At 44.9% G+C, this 20,180-nt stretch overlaps 1 protein-coding gene across 1 annotated transcript in view; it reads right to left on the bottom strand.

Annotated features, from left to right (window-relative positions):
- Positions 1-566: 566 nt before the first annotated feature.
- KLHL38 (kelch like family member 38) overlaps positions 567-20,180 on the bottom strand; it is a 75,594-nt gene continuing 55,980 nt past the window's right edge. Inside the window, exon 4 of the mRNA XM_085604992.1 lies at positions 567-3,654. Coding sequence (XP_085461118.1) covers positions 3,365-3,654 — 290 coding nt within the window. The 3' untranslated portion in view covers positions 567-3,364. The remainder of the gene's footprint in view (positions 3,655-20,180) is intronic.

Here is a 20,180-nt window from a genome sequence, read left to right as displayed (position 1 = left end):
TTAAGACAAAATCCTAACTTCTGTGACTACCAAAAGTAGTAAGTTTAGGATGTTGTCTTAAGTTAGTTCTGTGAATCGGGCCCGTAAAATGTAACTTGTTCTTTTTGACGGTGTAATTTGGTAGGTGCGTAGCGCTCATGGTCCCTTTCAGATCTGTGATATTAAAACCTATTTTATTAACACAAACAATCTACACTTACTATCCACACAACTACTGTAGGAAAGAGTAAACAAAAATAGAACCTCTCACAAAGTTGAGACCTATTGGCTTTGCCAATGTAATAATGGTAAAGCAGAAGCAGTGCATATTGACTCTTTTCCAGCAGAGAACATCTACACTGTGAGTAAACTTGTCTGCTGCAACATTTCAGATTTACGTACGCTGTCTCAGAGAGTATTTGAGGTATATTCATTTGAAACTCTTGTTTATTTAGATTAGGACTTTCTTTCACAGATCATTTCCCCAAGGTCACCCCAAAATCCTTCTTTTTACTTACCCCTTGCAGCTTGTTCTGAGGTAGTTGTTTATTCTGGCATTAAAATATTATTTTACAGATAATGTGCAATTTATTTTTGGTTCAAATTCTTTATTGCAATTCATTCAACAACAGAGCTTACATTATATGGTAACCACTTTACAGAGTTGAAAACTAGAAAACACTTTTGTTAAACACGAATATGATAAGTGGCAATGAAATAGCAGATTATAAGAGCCTTTTTCATGTAACGATAGTAAAAGGCCCATCTGTATGGAAACTGCATTAAGGAGAAAATGTGAGCTCACCTTACGCACTCTCTCCTATCTTCCCACAATATTCCTAAACTGTTATACATGCCGATATTATCATTCATAAAAACAAGACAGGACTGAGATTTCTAGAAAGGAAAGTAGAAACATAAATAAAACTAAAGCTGGTCCCTGACATTTAACCCACAAACTGCAAACATCTGACTCTCTTCAATTACCATATATTAGATATGAGATTAATATTAATGAAAACTGTAATTTAACTACTGCTACATCGCCTTAGTTCCAAAGCATGGCGTCACCTTAGTTCCAAAGTTCTGCAGTAGAAGTTGCAGCTATGAGATATTTCACTTCATTCTTATTTCACAACAATGCACACTTCTACATTTACCTGTATTTTCGAAAGGAATTAATAAAGTGCAAGTTAGGCTACATTTTTATTGGTGCTTGATAAACTGGCCATATTTATTAGGAACCAATCGACCTCCAAAGTCAAATTTCAAGTGTTTCTCTATTAGTGGCGTATCAAGAAGGGATTTGTGAGAGAGGAGGTGGGCACGCTGGGCCACAGATGAGCGGGTGTGGCCACGGACAGAGGGCGATGTGGAAAGTTTGTGTGTGCATATGCGTTCATGCACATTTATATGTGTACATGTATAAAAATGTATATATTTCCTTGCTTAAAATGTTTAATGTGACTTTGTATATAATAGTATGCATCTATATATATGCAGCTTATGCAGCTATCGATGCACACAACGACAGACACACACACATACCCAGATTTATATATATGTTCATACAGTGAAACATGTAGCGTCTCAAAGAACCGCTGCTTTGTACTGAAAGGTAGTGCTGCACGGTGTGGTGTTTGACTTTCTCCCGGTGTTGCTCCTGGCACAGAGCAACAGTCAACAGCGGTAGAGGTGGGGCGCAATGAGGGGCCGGGACAAATGGAGTTGGGGCACATGCCCCATCTCATCCTTTCTAGAGACGCCCGTGTTCTCAAAAGAGTTGCGAGAAGACAAGCCTAATTCTCAAATTAAAGCATGCTGCGAAACGAGATTCAACCCTTTACTTTTAACTCCAAATACAGCACTGCGTCACTAAGCTAGGAGGGCAATGCAGACACATGAAACCCCAGAAAGGGCATGATCTCATTCTAAAACCTATGTATATCAGTAAGGCATGCAGCCTAAGTGAAATTCTAGGGGGACTCATCAATTGTTTCAGGGTGTCATCATTTATGTTACTGAAACTTCTCTTAGGGCCTAATTATGGGATCATTAGTGTTGGATGCCAGAAGAATACAATTTGAGGTGTTCTGAATTTAACAGGTGCAATACTTATCACATATTTTGAGGTTAGCCCTCTAAATGGGGCATAGCAAAATGGATTTTGGGGATCATTACACCACAATCCACATATCCCGGTATTTACAGGCCATTTTTCACCCTGGTGCGATAAACATTGTAACACTTATATTTACGTTGCCTACGCAAACATTTGTTTACATAGGGATCGCAATATACCAGGGCACTTGTAGTGAGGTCCAAACACAAAAGTAGGGGCACAGTGAAACGGGTACAGGGCGAGCACTTCTTGTAGTCACACATTAGTCAAGGAAAGTGCCCCCTGAACTAGGTTTCCAACCGGCCACATTCCTTGATGAATATATGACTAGAGGAAGTGCTCGTCCTGGTCCTGACCATACTGTAAACACCAGCCCACAGTTGAGTTACCACCTTTGCATGGTGAAGGTAGGCAATCCTTCTTTCACCTGCATGCAGATGTGCTCACCAATTGTATAGGGATCCTATCTCTTAATCGCCCTGATGAATGCCCTGGACCTTTCACAGGCCGTCAGTTAGGAATTGAAACATGTCGGCAATAAATTGGATGTATTTGCCACTGTACTCATAAAACATCCCCTTTTTGTTTTTAAGATTTTATGTATACCCAGGGTACCCACCAACAAAGGTAATTTCCACAGGTTTATCCAAAGGTATTTTTAATATCTGGATCCCCACTCTATCCAGCTGTCATACTTTAAGAACTTCCTCACAAAGAGGAGGTCATTCCACCCTGATAGGAAGCTTATGAAGAAGCATGCCATATTAAATGGGTGAGGTTTCTTTATCATAGCTTGGATCTAGTTTTAAAGCCTAGGGTGGCCTTCAAGGAACAATAATTATTGTTCTGTATTGTCACTGTACCCCGTACCTTTGTGTTTGGATGTGTTAACTGTTGGTGGATGTACAATGTGCCACCTGTTCCGCTTTATCACTCACTGTAGTTATATACACTTCTAAACAAGACTAAGCAGGGGGTAACCCTCTCTTGTTTTACCAACTTTCTATTTGAACCATTTTTTTGATTCTGTACCTTACCTCAGTAATTACAAATTAACCTAAGAAGACGGCAAGTTAACAACTGTAAATATTTGCCAAAACTAACTACCTACACATTGCATGTAAGTGCATTTTTTGAATACGTATTCATAGCAACACAGTGTATTTGCGGACCTGCAGCATACAGTATTTTGCAATTGGTTCCACCCAGCCCTAGAATGCTACCTAGACCTCTTCAGGCAATACCAGCCAGCACTGTGGTACCTCAGGACTGAGTTATAGCCTGAGGCACAAACTGGAGAGTGAGACATCCATGGTCAAAAAGTTTGTGTGGCAGTTTCCCCTTGGATGTCCACGTATCTGTCTCAGGATCATAGCAGTCAAAAGAGCTGGAATCTTCGATGGTGTTGTCCGTGGTAAGGCATCGCCCGCCAGTGACGTATAGCTTGTTTCTGATTACCGTAGCGCCATGGTGCATCCTTCTGTCTTTCATGTCTGCACATTTTATAAACTTGTTCGTTTTGCTGTCGTAGGAAATTATTCTCCTTGTATAGCCTATGTAAATACAAAAGAGCTGGTTAAGGAAATACAGGCCTACTCACAATTATGACAATCAGATTACAAAAAGGATCATAGCGTCAAATCACAAACCTTGTTACAAGCAAAGTGTAGTGTCCTCCCCAGTCTGGGTACCCGCCAATGACTACGCCACACACTGAGCTTAGTATTACACATCTTCATTTGTTTACGTGTAACTGTGAACTCAACATTCTAAACCAGTCTTCATTGCATTCCGTTCAAACACGTCACAGTTCTACGGAGTCTATCAGGTGCCATAAGGGTTACATTATTTCTAACTACAAGACACTACATCTCCACCTCTGTTGAATAAAAAAAAATATAATTTTACAAAATAGACATATATAAACATGAACAATTAAATATCTTCGATCAATCTTTTCGGTACTATAATTGTTCGACTTGATCTTGTTCTTGGAAACTGGGAACTGTCACCATTACTATCCAGGATCTGCTTCAACGGTGTAGAGGCAACAGCAGTCACTGGTGTTTCCGACTAAGTATCTTCTTCAACAGTTAGATCTGAAGAACTATCAGTTAAGTATCTGAAATGAGAAGAGTATCTGGTAATAGACTTGCCAGGGCAGTGTGTAGTCACCATGTGCCTCCTAATAGAAAGCGCTTGAAAAGGTTCTACATCAAATGGAGCATCACATTTCTTCTCCGCATTTGTCGTACGGGCAAAGATCTACTTTCTTAAAGACAATGTTTTTCGCATGTTGTCTTTTGTCAGCAAACACTTTCATCTTTTGTTTGTTAACCAAGTCCTTCTTGTTGGCCGCTGTCTAATCTTTCTTTCTCTGGTTGGTCCATTGAGGTAACTTGGTGTTCATTGCTCTCCTGAACATCAATGTTGCAGGACTTTCACCTGTGGTCGAGTGGGTTGGTAAACGATAAGCTCTCACAGTAGAATTCAACACAGTGTTCAAATCGAGATTCTCAAGAATAGCATGTTACCCTGCTTTCTTTAGCACATTCCTAAAACGCTCAACAAGTTTGTTGGCCTGTGGCTGCAAAGGTGTGCTCTTCAGATGCTTTATATTCAAATGTTCCAAGACATCTTTAAACTCTCGACTGTTGAAAGGCAGGCCATTGTCAGACTTCACTATGGCTGGAACACCCCATGTCGCAAAGATGCCATCTAGTCTTTCAATGACTCGCTTTTGAGTAGTAGATGAAATATCTTCAATTAATCAAAATCATGAGTATTTATCCATAATCACTAGCAGGTGTTGTCCATTGTCGAGTGGACCGAAACAGTCAATAGCTAATCTCTCCCATGCATGCTTTGGGAGTTCTGAAATCTTCAAGGTGTGGTGAATCATTTTTGTAGAAAAGCTGTTGCATGGATGGTAAGCATTTAATTCCCTATCAACCCTGCCATCAAAATAAGAAAACCAGACTTGGTCTCAGAGAGCTAGTTTTGTGGCAACGATTCCACAATGTCCTTAATGTGCCACTTCAATTATTTTGTAGCAGACCTTAGTACTAGAACTCCTTCCTGAGTTATGGACAGTTCATCCTTGATATTTTGGAATTTTTTATATTCACTGGCACTAAAAGAAAACTTTTTTAGTTTTGAAGGCCAACTGTATTGGCAAACAACTGGTACTTCCATGGGGAGTACCTGTGCACCTAGTATGGCCAACCTGTACATGCATAATTTTGAGACTCAACACATCTATCCTCTACACAATCCTTACCATGGCCAACTGAAACTGTGGAAACGCTATATAGATGACATCCTGGTCATCTGGGAAGGTGACCAGGAGTCTCTAGAAGACTTCTCTATATGGCTCAATACACGGGATACTAACTTGAGGTTTACTGGTGAGAATAATAACTTCTCCATTCCCTTCTTGGACCTCCGACTATACCCCAAAGATGGGAGGATCCATACTGAGCTATATCAGAAACCGATGGCCCGTAACTCCCTACTGAGCTTTCATAGCTTCCACCCAAGGGCATTACTTACCAACCTTCCAGTCGGTCAATTTCTTAGACTGAGGAGAAATTGTTCAGAATTGGTGCAGTATTATAAACATGCCAAAAAGCTAACTGATGAACTAGCTGCACGACATTATCCAGTACAATTGGTAAAAAGAGCGGCAAAAAGAGCACGCAACAATGACAGGGGGGCACTCCTGGAAACATACACCAAACCCAAATCAGATAGATTGGTATGTGTGACTACTTTCAGTAACTTAACTACAAATGTAAAAAGGGCCATCAACAAGAATTGGCACATACTCAATACAGGCAAGCTGACATTGGACTCACCTCTGTTTGCATTGAAACGGAGCAGTAACTTGCAGGACCTCATGGTACATACACGACCAAGAACTGTTGTACATCACAACAGCCAGTCAACACTATGGAACACTAATCCTGTGGTTGGTCATTTTCCATGCGGATCCTGTTCGTGCTGTCCCTTCACCAGTCACACTACAGAGCTGGACATTCTACCGGGGAGACCATGGAAATTGAATAACCACACCAACTGCAACACCAGTGGGGTTATATATATGATTAAGTGCCCTTGTAATTTGATTTACATTGGAATGACATGTCGCAAAGTACGACAAAGAATTACTGAGCATCGTAGTACCATCCGATGCAAAAAATCGAATACACGCATGACTAGGCATTACCTTGAGCAGGGCCACACAGAAAACGACCTTCAATGGGTCATTATTGACAAACCTCATTATGATGTTAATATGGGACCATTGGAACAAGTTCTATTCCGCCGTGAACAACGGTGGGTGTTCCGTCTCAAAAGCCACTTGAGGGGTCTGAATGAAGATATTCCCTGGTGCTCTGTGTAACCTCTTCCGGGTCTCCTGTATCATCTTCTCCCATTTGTAGTTGCCGCACAACACCACACATTTATGTTGCGTTACTGGTCTGATTTCCTATGGGATAGACAGCCTAATACATGCATTACATATGCAATTACCAATACTATGTGTTTTGGATTTGGCATCTGGCTCCACGTTTTGGAACGATTTTATGGAGTGCTTCCATTTATTTAGCCACCATATCTGCATGTGTATGACTGTGGTCATATAGCCCCCCCCTTTTTGTATAGAGCTCCCGTTTTTGCTGACTTTACGACATATCACACGGAGGCAACACTAGACGTCCTGGGTTTGTCATTCTGTTGTACTTGGACACATAACATTTTTCAATGTTAAATTGGTGGTAACAATTACTATAGCCTCAATACGGCGTATTGTGCTGTATTCCAATCGTGTCTGGCGCCTCCGCTTTACAGCAAACTACATTTCCCATGATTCTGCGCTGCCCGGAAGTTATTTGCTGCACTTCCGGGTTTACGCACTCACGAAGATACACGGGAGCTGTCATAACCACTGCGAGACGCGCAGCCTCTCCCCAGCGGGTTGGTGCTCTAATTAGGCTGAGACAGACTAACGGAAGGTAATTAAGGGAGTGAGTGTGGTAAACCGGTATTGTTATGGGTGTTGGAGTTATCGAGTGCCTTTTCACTAACTTAACCTGTATTGTCAAAACCGATAATTCTGAGAGCTGGGATCGGGCGAGTGACGCCCTGGAGTGAGCGGGGGAAACCGGCAAGGTTATGGGTGTCTGAGATATCGAGTGCATTTTCAAATCGGGTCAGTGCAGTTTTCACTACCTTAACCTGTATTGTCAAACTCTATGATTCTAAGAGCTGGGAGCGGGCGAGTGACACTCTGGACCCACTCTTTGTGAATATTGATCTTTATGTGTGTCTTTCTACATACAGACGATTGTAATTTGACATACAGTCCGTCCCATACATCTACATGTGACACGTGGCGTGAAGTGAATGCGTGTCACACCCCTCCACCCTCCCCTTTCCTTTCTTTTGGGACATGAGAACAATCTAATTTTTATTTGAAATACTGCTGTTTGGGTGAATTTTACATAGTGCTTGCCACACTATACCGATTGAGAGCAATACTTATCTATTAGTCTATATGTTTTTTCGTGCAACATATGAAAACCATTTTGAACCAGTCTTTTATCTTTCTAGCAATCTGTGCTCTTTAGCACCATTCGTCGCAAGGTAGAGGTAAATTAATATTACCCCTAGGTGAGTTCCTAGAATATACTCACTCACCAGAATGATTTGTGGTTTTATCACGTGTGCAACACATTTCACGTGTGTGGTGTGTCTTTTGGTATGTGGAGGTTGACCTTTTAAGTTGGTATAAATGACAATGAACTGTGAATTTTTTTCAGAGACACTGTACCGGACTGCTGCTGGTCCTTTTGTCATTTATAACCTACCAACGAGTATGGTCTGTAACTCATTTATTTTGATTACACGAGCAGAGTGATATATTGAGAGGTCCTGATGAATGCCGCGAACAATTAAGTCATCTGGCAGAAACATGTCGACCACCAATTACTAGGATATTTTGTAAATCCTAGATCACTTCATTTTAATCCTAGCTGATGGGAACTACTATTAAAATTGATTTTGTTACCCTGTAGCTAGTTTTACTTACCTACACACTGTTTCATTTCACACTCTGCCCCTTACTCCCCCTGTCACTTTGGATACCCCCATCAAAACACCTCACGCTCCTCTCTTGTCCCCTTTTTTGAGAGTTGTAGCCCACACTGTATACCTTGCGGTTACAGTGTGCAAGAGGGGACCCAATGATGAAGCATGTCACCCTCGGGTGAGTGAGGGTTCTCGTCTTTAAAAGTATTATTTTCTTGGCCTCCCTTCCTCATACACACATGTCTCCTTCTTAGGACATCAGCATTTCATCACTTTTTGTGAGATACATTCATTTGGAGTCAGTGATGTCTGATGCTTTATCTTTCTCCACCATTCGTACCCCTTAGTGTGATATATATCAAAATAAGAAAACCAGACTTGGTCTCAGAGAGCTAGTTTTGTGGCAACGATTCCACAATGTCCTTAATGTGCCACTTCAATTATTTTGTAGCAGACCTTAGTACTAGAACTCCTTCCTGAGTTATGGACAGTTCATCCTTGATATTTTGGAATTTTTTATATTCACCATCACTGGTGAGCGGTCGAGTGTGTTGGTTCCATGACTGATGCATAATAAGATCCTTCATCTTTAACATGTCACTATCATGGCAGTATTAATCTGGGCTAAGGAAATGGCAGCTGGTGTGTTTGATTTTACAGTTAAGTTAATATAGGCCTCAGCTGTCTTAGATGGAGTACCTGTGATCTTGTATAGGCACTCTGGAAAAGTAGTCAGCAGGGTTCTGATCCTTCCCTGGATGATGCACAAGGGTATAATTATACTTTTGTAACCGTAGTTCCGATCGTTCATATGAGGAGGTTTTTTGGCATTTGGATTGCCAAATATAGTGAATAAAGCTTGATGACCAGTTACCAGCGCAAAAGGTTTTCCGTATAGTAATACATGGAAATGTTCACAAGCCCATACCAGGGCTAAACTTTCTTTTTCTGGTGCGAAATGCGATGCAGCCCGCGCAACTAAATTAGTTTTATTTATTTAAATGTGTACTTACCTCCGTTCATCCATATTCCGGTGTTTACATTTCCCCGCCCCGCCTCACTGCCCCACCGAACTCCCTCCACGGACCGCTACTGGAACCATCACTCCCAAATTTAGAGGTGTTCACTCCCCTTTGCTTCTCTGAAAAGCACTTACTACTACCTTTACAGACAAATACATTTATGAGCCCTTGTAGGTTGGAGAACTGCCTCCAAAGGCAATGGGGACACCCTCAAAGATACAAGTTAGTAAGTGTTCAACTACTTTTACACATTGGCACACCTGAAATGCAGCAAACCCGCCCATAACCCTTAAGTTCTGAATGTAGTAGATTAACAACTCCCATTTGCAAGATTAAAATTCAGCCAGTCATGATTTTGGTACTAAGACTTGAGTTTTTTACTTCAAAACAGCACTTCTAAATTTGTGAGTCAGGTACTTCATTTTAAGAACTAAAGCAGCTATGCCTAAACATTTAAATTCATTAAATCAGCCTCCTAGATTTCACCAAGAATTTTTGACTTGTCCACACGCATCTCATGAGTAAATGTGTGATGCAGAGTAAACAAAACCTAGATCTGAACATGCGCCTCTAAATTAGAGCATCAGCTATTGTGGTAGTATTCCTTTTTATTCTTGTACATCATTTGAAAGGTTCACAATAAAAATCGGATTGACTTTAACTAGGCACCATTCCTGGATGCCAACTGCTGTTTAGTATTCATACCCCCAAAAGAAGTCTCCTTCTGAGATCCCACAATAAAGGAAACTCACAAACCTCAACTAAAATGAGAGGTTGCCTGACATTCTTCTTCAAGTGTCTAATTCGTGAACGCTCTTCAGGAAGGATTCCAAATTTACTCTATCATCAGGTTCTGAGTGTGTCTCATGGTTGTGAGGACTCCCCACCACCCATTCATTCTGGCACTTATCATGACGTCATTTCATCTCATGGTAACTGCTACAGCTGGCTTAGTACAAAGAGACTTGAATGTTCAAACTGCCTCGCTCTGGAACTCTCGTTAACTTTCCTTAAAGCTTTTTCTTTGTTTGCTTTACTAACCTCAAGTGGATCCCTATGGTTTCATGCAAATTGCTTCTCCACTCCCCTAGGGCTCGATACATTTTAGCCTGGTTTTCTAGCTGGGACGTGAGAGGACAGGAAGCACGCTCATGCCAGTACCAGTATATCCTTACACAATGTCGAGAATGTTACCGACCCGTCCCTTCTTGCTTTACAATAGCAGAGAACTAAACGTGTGCCAACAGGCAATGTTCAGCGACCACACACCACAATAAAACCACATATTTATATAAGCTGTGGCAGCATGGAAGGAGTGCTAAATCTGGAACACTGCCAGAACTCATAATAATACCACATGTAGTTGTTTTTACGGTAGTTTTAAACACAATTAAAAAAGACTATTGTTTTGAAATATGTAGCCTTTTTCTAGCTGAACAATAACGTTTGTGTTGTGGGCACTGCTGAGGGCATTCTTGTTCTGGAATGAAAGCACCAAAAAGAAGCCTACAATCTTTTATCCAAGGACAAGGCAAAGGGAGTCCCAGAGAAAGGTAGAGGGTGAAAGGTTTATGAAAGGAGGACATCAGCTTAGTCGACTAAGCTGGTCTAGAGACCCTGTGGACTGATCCATCCACAGGAGGCAACTGTGTGTGACCAAGGGCATAGGTACACCATAGGTTCAAGTCCTAGTGGACCCACTCAGCCTTTCATCCTTTAGAGGTTGATAAATAGAGAAAAATGTGTTTGTGTAACAAGAGACATCTGTGATTCAGCACCCAGATGAATGTGTACTTTACAAATGCATATGCCAATTTTGGAGACAGGCAGATAAGTGGGAGATTTGTGGAAGTAGGAAGGCATATTTCCGGTGGGTGACCTAGTTTAAAAGATAATTCAATGTTTATTCCAGGGGCCTTAAATTCCACCATGTAAGGATGGGGACTTTATCACTGAATGCCACACCTTGGGCCACTTCACAGACCCTTTCCTGGGTCAGCTCTGCATAAAATCTGGCAATTCACCTGGCATGGGTGATGGTTTCTTCCAGGATATGAGAGTCTGTGCCCTGGCCATTCCAGGGAACAGTGAAATACTTCTGTCTTGTCCTCTGATGTACAGTGATTTGAAGCTCTTACACACAAACCCCTTTAGCTGAGAAAAAGCAAGAATCTGCCTGCTCTACCCAATGGTGGAGGAGCCCTGAAAAGAGCACTTAATGCAGAACTCCTGAGAGGGTATATTGAAGCACTTCAACGGAAACACACTTCAGTGCAAGCCTTAATGTTTTGTGAGGCAAAGTCCGAGGGAAAAGTAAGCCGGAAAAAGATGACATCTTCAAAGTGCATGATCACACACCTCCACTGGACTCATCCCACTGGTATATATGACACAATCAGGAAGTCGCTTTGATATAAAGGGACCCATGGTATATTGCAATGCTTCACTCTGCCTGGTAGTACATTACACTGAAATAGTATTTGCATTATATTCATTGGGGCAATGACCAGGGGCATTTTGTGGTCGTTACACAGTGATGTTATGAATCGCTCACTTCAGCAGCAATAAAGGAGGTAGCACAGGAGAACTAAAACGTAATTATTCTTCAGAGCAATCTTGTGTCTGCAGACAATAGCTCATAAATTGTAATTCTAAATTGTATTTAGATAGCACTTACTACCCCTGATGAGGCATTGAAAAGCTTTGCGGTGAGTAGCATGCTTCTCCAGAACCCAAAGTTAGAGGTAAGAAGCGAGCAGATTAGTAAAAAGTGATATTTGTTTGTTTCCCTGTGGATCCCTCATGTATTTGGGGCATTGTTTTGAAAGGGATGGATTGATCGAAGTGGACTAGTAAAGGGAAGATGGGAGTGGTGAATAAGTGCGCCTGTTAACTGGATGAATTGGATAAACGAGGAAAGAGTTTGGAAAGGGTGTGTGGGAGGCCAAAGTAGAATGAGAGGTTTGGGATGAGTCAGGCAGTGTAAGGTAATATAAGAGGTGTGGTGGGGAAAGGACTGCCAACTGAGCAAAGTACAGTGATGGAAACATAAAAAGAAAAAAACATGGAGAATAAAGGAGCGTAAAGAAGGTAAGAAGAAAGGCTGTTTATGACAGAGAAAAGAACGATAAAGGAGAGGGAGTTAGTAAGTGTAGGAAAGTAGGATCTGATTTTATGGTTATCCCCACTTTTTGCCTGGTGCTAAGCTGTTTCTGACGAGTCTGACTGGGATCCTGCTAATCAAGAGCCCAATCTCTGTGCTTTCTCCCGTAAATTGGTTATGGTAAGTACTTAGGTACCTCCCAGATTGGACACTGGTGTACCCTTGTAAGACCCTAGTATATGGTACTGTGGTACCAAGGGCATAGGTACAGCAGGGGTTCCCAATGGGCTGAAGCATGTATTATGCCACCCATGGAAGACCACTCAATCTGTAACTACAGGCCTGCCATTGCAGCCTGTGTAAGCTGGTGGTAGCTCCACTTACGAAAGATATAGTTGTCCTATATCTAAGATGACTGCACTTAAAACCTATAAGTCACCCATACAGCAGGCCTTCCAATCCTGAAGGCAGGGTGCTCGGTTCTAAGTGTGAGGGAACCCTTCATGAGCAGGACACCTTTACAGACTACGGAGTCCATTCTCCCAGGCTGTAAGTGCGACAGCTATATAACATATAGAGGGGCATCGCGTCATTACACGATGACCATCTCGAAACTTGCTGGAACGAACCCTATCATGTTTGGTATCAAACATGTTGGAATTATACTTCCCACACTGTAAACGGTGTGGGAGGTATAATTCCAAGCACTGGAAGAGCCCTGTTAGGCTCTCAGTGCTCCCGGTGCCAGCCTCCTTGACCCGGACAGCACAAAATGGTTGCTGCGGACCAGAGACACGATTCTGCCTTCCTGCTGCTGAGCCAGGCTCGCGCAGGGAAAGGCAGAACAATAGGCATTCTGTCACAGGGAGTTGTGACCACCTCCCAGACAGGGTTTAGTATATAGGGTCCGGGTGGGAGCGCTTGTTAGCGCCACTCAGTCTGCTTGAGGGGCACATTTGGTGCCCCCCTTGCATAGTCCATTTCAAACCAGTCCAGGGATCCGTTGGCTCCTGCTCTGGGGCAAAACTGGACAAAGGACATGGGAGTATCCTCCCCACTGTCCAACCCCTCCCCAGAGAACCCTGAATCGTCCCAACCCTTTCCTTAGGGTACTTTTGTTTTGAAAATGTGTTTATTGGTATTTCAAGAGAAATGCAATATACATTTTATACAACAACTAACAAACCTGGTGTACCAGTTCTTTCCTTAGGGTACTTAAGGGCTTACCTCGAGTGGGTCCCTAGATTTGTCGTGGGACAAGATTCATTTCGAGATAACACCGTCTGGGCACTCTGGACTCTTTGCTGGACTTCATTCTGTGCATCAAGGCTGCAACTGGGAAGACTCCGGCTGCTCCTGATCTCATCGTCCTGCTTATCTGCTGCAACGTCCGTGCCTGTGCTCCATAGATGAACCTTCCAAAGGCCTGTGGGCATCCAAGACACCTGAAGGAAACTCCCTTGAAGTAAAGGAGTCACTTCCCTGCACCTGCAGGCACTGCAACTAAGCTGACCGGTCTGCTGATCCTGGGCTCCAAATGACTATGAAAGGCTCAGCAACACAGGTGGTGGTTCTTCACACCCCTCGAGGCCTGCCCTATACTCTCACCAAGTTTAAGGCCAGTATCCCTTGTTGGAGCTGCAGGAACCAAACCCCTGTGCACCACGTCGACTTGCCGTTGCCAAAGGTTGTTGGCTTCCTTCCATCAAGATCTTCGGGCTCCAAGTAGCCCTCACCTCAAGCACGTCCAGTGACCAAGATCTTTGTCCTCACCGCATCACTTACATTGTGGGCTTGCTTCTTTGGTGGGCTGCTCGAGGTCCTCTTGCGACTCCTTTTGAGAGTCACCTTTGAATTCTGTGGGCTCCCCTGATTGCTCAGGCCTGCCCTGACGGCCCTGCTTGTGGTGACCTTCTTCGCTTTCCATTTTGTTTGCAGTTGCCAAGGTTTGTTGGTGCTCTCGACGGACACTGACCCCTCAACTCTCAACATCCGTCGTGGGAAAGCTTGTGAACGGCTCCTTGTCCTCCGCAGCGTCGCCTGGTCCTCACAGCTGCAGCTCCAAGGTCACCGTCATCTATCCTGCAACACTCGACATCGGTGGGCATTAGTCTTCCGTGCCTCCTCGTCACTCCTGGTTGGCATAGACTCTGTTCCCTCTGATTGCAGGTACTTCTCAACTTGAATCCACCTTTGGGTTCTATCGGACACTTTCACCTTCTCCAGCAGCGGCATCTTCCTGAAGTCCTCCATTGATTTCGATGGCGGTTTCCAACACTAATTCACACCTATGCACCCGGCTTCCCTGGGATAGCTAACCTGGTTCCTAAGGTATCCACGGGTGCGGTGGCTCTCCAACCTTCTGTCTCTCATGGGGTTTTCACTGGGAAGGGCCCTTCTTTAAAATTGCAATTGCGACTTACCCATTGACTCGTACTGAGCCCGTGGTCATGTTCCCACTCTGCACACGGCCTCCGTGGGGCTCCTTGTTACTTACCTCGGGTGGTTCCTTGGGTGCTCGGCACTTCTACGTCTTCTGGGTATAGTCTTGACTCGAGTCGTGGTTCGCATACCACTATTTTAGTATATGGTTTGGTCTCCCCCTGGTGACCACTGTATATCCTGTGCTACTTACCTGTTTCTATTGAAAAGTATTGTGTGCATTGTGTATATCTCCGGTTAGGAGATATCTGTATGTGTTAGTGAGTGTCTTTTAATAAATACATATTTTCATAAATACACTGTGTGGTTCTTTTTCACCTAATCTGTACCTATAAGATTAGGTTCTGGTAAAACAAGCTGCTTTACACTCCTGCTCGACTAAGCCTGATGGCTGCTCTTCACAGTTATCACTTAGAGAGTTTTCTAAGGTTGTCTAAGACCACTAAAATCACCAAAAGTGTTGTCTGGATTGGTGCAGGGTGCCTCATATACCAAGCCAGCCTCTCAAAGTAAGTAAAAAAAGGAAGAAAGGAAGGAAAAAATGGAGAAAAAACATTAAAGGAATGAGGGGTGAAAGTAAGAAAAGTGAGACACAGGAAAAGAACAAAGGGTGAAAATAAATAAGCGCGAAGAGGAAAAAAAGAGAGTGAAAGAATGGATGGCTGATAGCTGGGAGAGTGAATGACAGTTGAAAGAGTGAAAGTTTGAATAGAAGGGTGGAATTATGGGTGGATGGATGGCATGGGAAAGAACAGATGGGGCAAATGAAGGATGGATGGATTATGGGTAAAACAATAGATTAGTGGGTGGATGATGGCAGCTGCGGTCCGTGCAGGTAACAGCGGTGGGGCCGTGTGTGGGGGGATTTCGATGGACGATGCAGAGGGAAAATAAATAATCAATTTTCCCTCTGCATCGTCCCTCGAAATCCCTCCCCCCCACGCAGCCCCACTGCTGTTACCTGCACGGACCGCGGCTGGATAATGGGTGCAAGGATGAAAAAATGGATGAATCAGTAGTGAAAGGATACAAAAGGGGGTGGTGATGGACGGAGCATCAGAACCAATCAAACACTCACACCCAGTCAACAGATCTGGGTTTGATCCATCACCGTTCTTTAGCCCACTCTGCCACCCCAGTTCAGACTTGGCCATATGCAAATCAGTCTGACCCTGTGCCTCATGGGAACAGTCCAGCCCGAACTGCCAAGCCACGCCTTCCCTGGACCGGAAACAAGCTTCCTAGGACCGGTTTCTGGCATTTCAGCCGTCTTCAGCCAGGCTTGCTTGAATCCAGTGGCAAAGTGAGCAAGGGACTCACGTCTGAGCATACCCTGCCAACTTATGGCGAACAAAGCGGTACAAAAGGGGGTGGTGATGGACGGAGCATCAGAACCAATCAAACACTCACACCCAGTCAACAGATCTGGGTTTGATCCATCACCGTTCTTTAGCCCACTCTGCCACCCCAGTTCAGACTTGGCCATATGCAAATCAGTCTGACCCTGTGCCTCATGGGAACAGTCCAGCCCGAACTGAAATGCCAGAAACCGGTCCTAGGAAGCTTGTTTCCGGTCCAGGGAAGGCATGGCTTGGCAGTTCGGGCTGGACTGTTCCCATGAGGCACAGGGTCAGACTGATTTGCATATGGCCATGTCTGAACTGGGGTGGCAGAGTGGGCTAAAGAACGGTGATGGATCAAACCCAGATCTGTTGACTGGGTGTGAGTGTTTGATTGGTTCTGACGCTCCGTCCATCACCACCCCCTTTTGTACCGCTTTGTTCGCCATAAGTTGGCAGGGTATGCTCAGACGTGAGTCCCTTGCTCACTTTGCCACTGGATTCAAGCAAGCCTGGCTGAAGACGGCTGAAATGCCAGAAACCGGTCCTAGGAAGCTTGTTTCCGGTCCAGGGAAGGCATGGCTTGGCAGTTCGGGCTGGACTGTTCCCATGAGGCACAGGGTCAGACTGATTTGCATATGGCCATGTCTGAACTGGGGTGGCAGAGTGGGCTAAAGAACGGTGATGGATCAAACCCAGATCTGTTGACTGGGTGTGAGTGTTTGATTGGTTCTGACGCTCCGTCCATCACCACCCCCTTTTGTACCGCTTTGTTCGCCATAAGTTGGCAGGGTATGCTCAGACGTGAGTCCCTTGCTCACTTTACCACTGGATTCAAGCAAGCCTGGCTGAAGACGGCTGAAATGCCAGAAACCGGTCCTAGGAAGCTTGTTTCCGGTCCAGGGAAGGCATGGCTTGGCAGTTCGGGCTGGACTGTTCCCATGAGGCACAGGGTCAGACTGATTTGCATATGGCCATGTCTGAACTGGGGTGGCAGAGTGGGCTAAAGAACGGTGATGGATCAAACCCAGATCTGTTGACTGGGTGTGAGTGTTTGATTGGTTCTGACGCTCCGTCCATCACCACCCCCTTTTGTACCGCTTTGTTCGCCATAAGTTGGCAGGGTATGCTCAGACGTGAGTCCCTTGCTCACTTTGCCACTGGATTCAAGCAAGCCTGGCTGAAGACGGCTGAAATGCCAGAAACCGGTCCTAGGAAGCTTGTTTCCGGTCCAGGGAAGGCATGGCTTGGCAGTTCGGGCTGGACTGTTCCCATGAGGCACAGGGTCAGACTGATTTGCATATGGCCATGTCTGAACTGGGGTGGCAGAGTGGGCTAAAGAACGGTGATGGATCAAACCCAGATCTGTTGACTGGGTGTGAGTGTTTGATTGGTTCTGACGCTCCGTCCATCACCACCCCCTTTTGTACCAGTAGTGAAAGGATGGCTGGATACAGTGATGGAAGGAGAGCTGGAAATGTGAAGGGGCCTCTTCTATAAAAGATCCACTAGAGGTATGGTTCAAAGTGATGAGCTTCTCCTTACTACCTCGTTGTCATAAACTGTTGATGCCATTCATCCCCCTGAACATCAGTATCCACAAGGGCAGGTCTTCTGAAAGGGGAATATTTACTTCTAGGTACAGAGTTTATTGGCGTTATTTAGTCACTATTTCTTCTCAGTGCTATCCTAATCCTCTTGTAACCCCCTTGTAATGAAAAGACCTTTCTACTGTGTACATGCAGCTTCTTTAAAGAGTAACACTTTCAGATTAGCTTATCGAAGTTTATCTTTTCAGAAATAGGAAAAATATCCTAACCCACAAATGCGTGCTAGAGCACAGAAATGTTTTGATAATACGGTGTGAAATCCTTAGATACTTAAAAGATTTGTGCTGCGCTGACTCGTAACCGAACCAATCTCGGACAAAACGCCAATCTCGGCGAGGACTGAGGCCACGCCCCCTGAAGGCCACGCCCCCCTGTCGCAGTACTTAAAGCGCTGACCACTAGCGCCTAAGTCAGACTATCGCGCACTCCTGAGGCGGAAGCCGGGAGCTTTTAGAACTGTTAAAACTTCTTTTTGTGTCACGGAAATAACTTGTTGATTTTAAAACTCACCACACGCTAGTAAAGCGCCAGGCCACTCACCTTTTCTAAAGCACAGCGAGCAGCGGAACTAGCGCTGACTCGTAACCGAACCAATCTCGGACAAAACGCCAATCTCGGCGAGGACTGAGGCCACGCCCCCGAAGGCCACGCCCCCCTGTCGCAGTACTTAAAGCGCTGACCACTAGCGCCTAAGTCAGACTATCGCGCACTCCTGAGGCGGAAGCCGGGAGCTTTTAGAACTGTTAAAACTTCTTTTTGTGTCACGGAAATAACTTGTTGATTTTAAAACTCACCACACGCTAGTAAAGCGCCAGGGCACTCACCTTTTCTAAAGCACAGCGAGCAGCGGAACTAGCGCTGACTCGTAACCGAACCAATCTCGGACAAAATGCCAATCTCGGCGAGGACTGAGGCCACGCCCCCTGAAGGCCACGCCCCCCTGTCGCAGTACTTAAAGCGCTGACCACTAGCGCCTAAGTCAGACTATCGCGCACTCCTGAGGCGGAAGCCGGGAGCTTTTAGAACTGTTAAAACTTCTTTTTGTGTCACGGAAATAACTTGTTGATTTTAAAACTCACCACACGCTAGTAAAGCGCCAGGGCACTCACCTTTTCTAAAGCACAGCGAGCAGCGGAACTAGCGCTGACTCGTAACCGAACCAATCTCGGACAAAACGCCAATCTTGGCGAGGACTGAGGCCACGCCCCCTGAAGGCCACGCCCCCTACCCCCCTACATCATGTGCTGTCACCGGAAGCGCAGCGGACGAGCGCAGCGGGAGCGCCGTTTGCGTGCCGAAGGTGCGCCTAAGGCAAGCCCGTCTGCGCCCGTCATCGCCACGACATCGCCAGTCGCCAGTCCCCCTGGTCTAACCAGGCCCCACTTGCTCATACGATATGACCGTGAGGAACTCCTTGGCATGAACCCTAGCCAAAGATGCTCTGATGCTACTGGCATCCTGGGCCACTCGCAACTCTACTGCAATAGATGCCATTTTTCCACCAGCATGCCTACTCGCGTGTGGGGAGGCCGTGCCAGAACCACAACCCCGCCTCTGACGATACTACAGCTCAATGTCAGATCCCTCTCTAAACACCATCTAGAGGTAAATTCACTCTTACTGGATGAAAATCCTGACATCCTCTTTCTCTGCGAAACATGGCTACGAGACGGCGTAACTACCATCCCTAACCTGACGCTCCCAGATGAGTTTCACCTGGCCACCATAAACCGTGAAACTCGAGGCGGCGGCATCGCAGTCATCTATAAAAAGCACCTCACCTGCTCTTTTACCAAAGAATCTCTCCCAGACTGTGAATGCGCCCAATTTAAAATCAGCATTAGCCCTCAGTCTACGATATCTGGTCTATACATATACCGCCCACCAGGCCCGTCCCCGAGGTTCATTGACGCCCTCCTCGAAACGTCCACGGAGCTCATCACCAAATCCGCCAATTTCACGATTCTAGGTGACCTTAACCTGCATTTTGATTTAACTAATGACCATACAATCGCTAATCTTCTTGCAGATCTCTCGGCACTGCAACTTAACTCTCTTATCCATGCTCCTACCCATACAGCCGGCCATACCCTAGACCCGATTTTCACCAACATCCAAGAGGCAGTTACAGAGATTCCCACCCCCATGGGATGGACGGACCACTACCTCATCAAACTAATGGTCCCAGCACCAAAACGTCAGTATAAAACTGAATCCAACCGTCGCTTAAAAAGACCTTGGCACAAACTCTCCACCCCCGCTCTTCATGAAACCCTAGGAGATTTCCACTGCGAAGCCAATCAGGAGATAGATGCGACCTATACCTCGTTCACTACCTGGATTACTAATGGGCTTGACACTCTCATCCCAGCCAAGCTGACTAAAGGACGTAACACACCCTCTAATCCGTGGTACGATGATACCCTTAAAGCGATGCGTAAGGACTGTAAAAAAGCCGAGCGTCAATGG

The sequence above is a fragment of the Triturus cristatus genome, chromosome 5_1, assembly GCF_964204655.1.
Source record: "Triturus cristatus chromosome 5_1, aTriCri1.1, whole genome shotgun sequence".
NCBI classification, from domain to species: Eukaryota; Metazoa; Chordata; class Amphibia; order Caudata; family Salamandridae; genus Triturus; species Triturus cristatus.
Note: the sequence above shows the minus strand (reverse complement) of the source record. Positions and strands in the feature narration are given on the sequence as shown.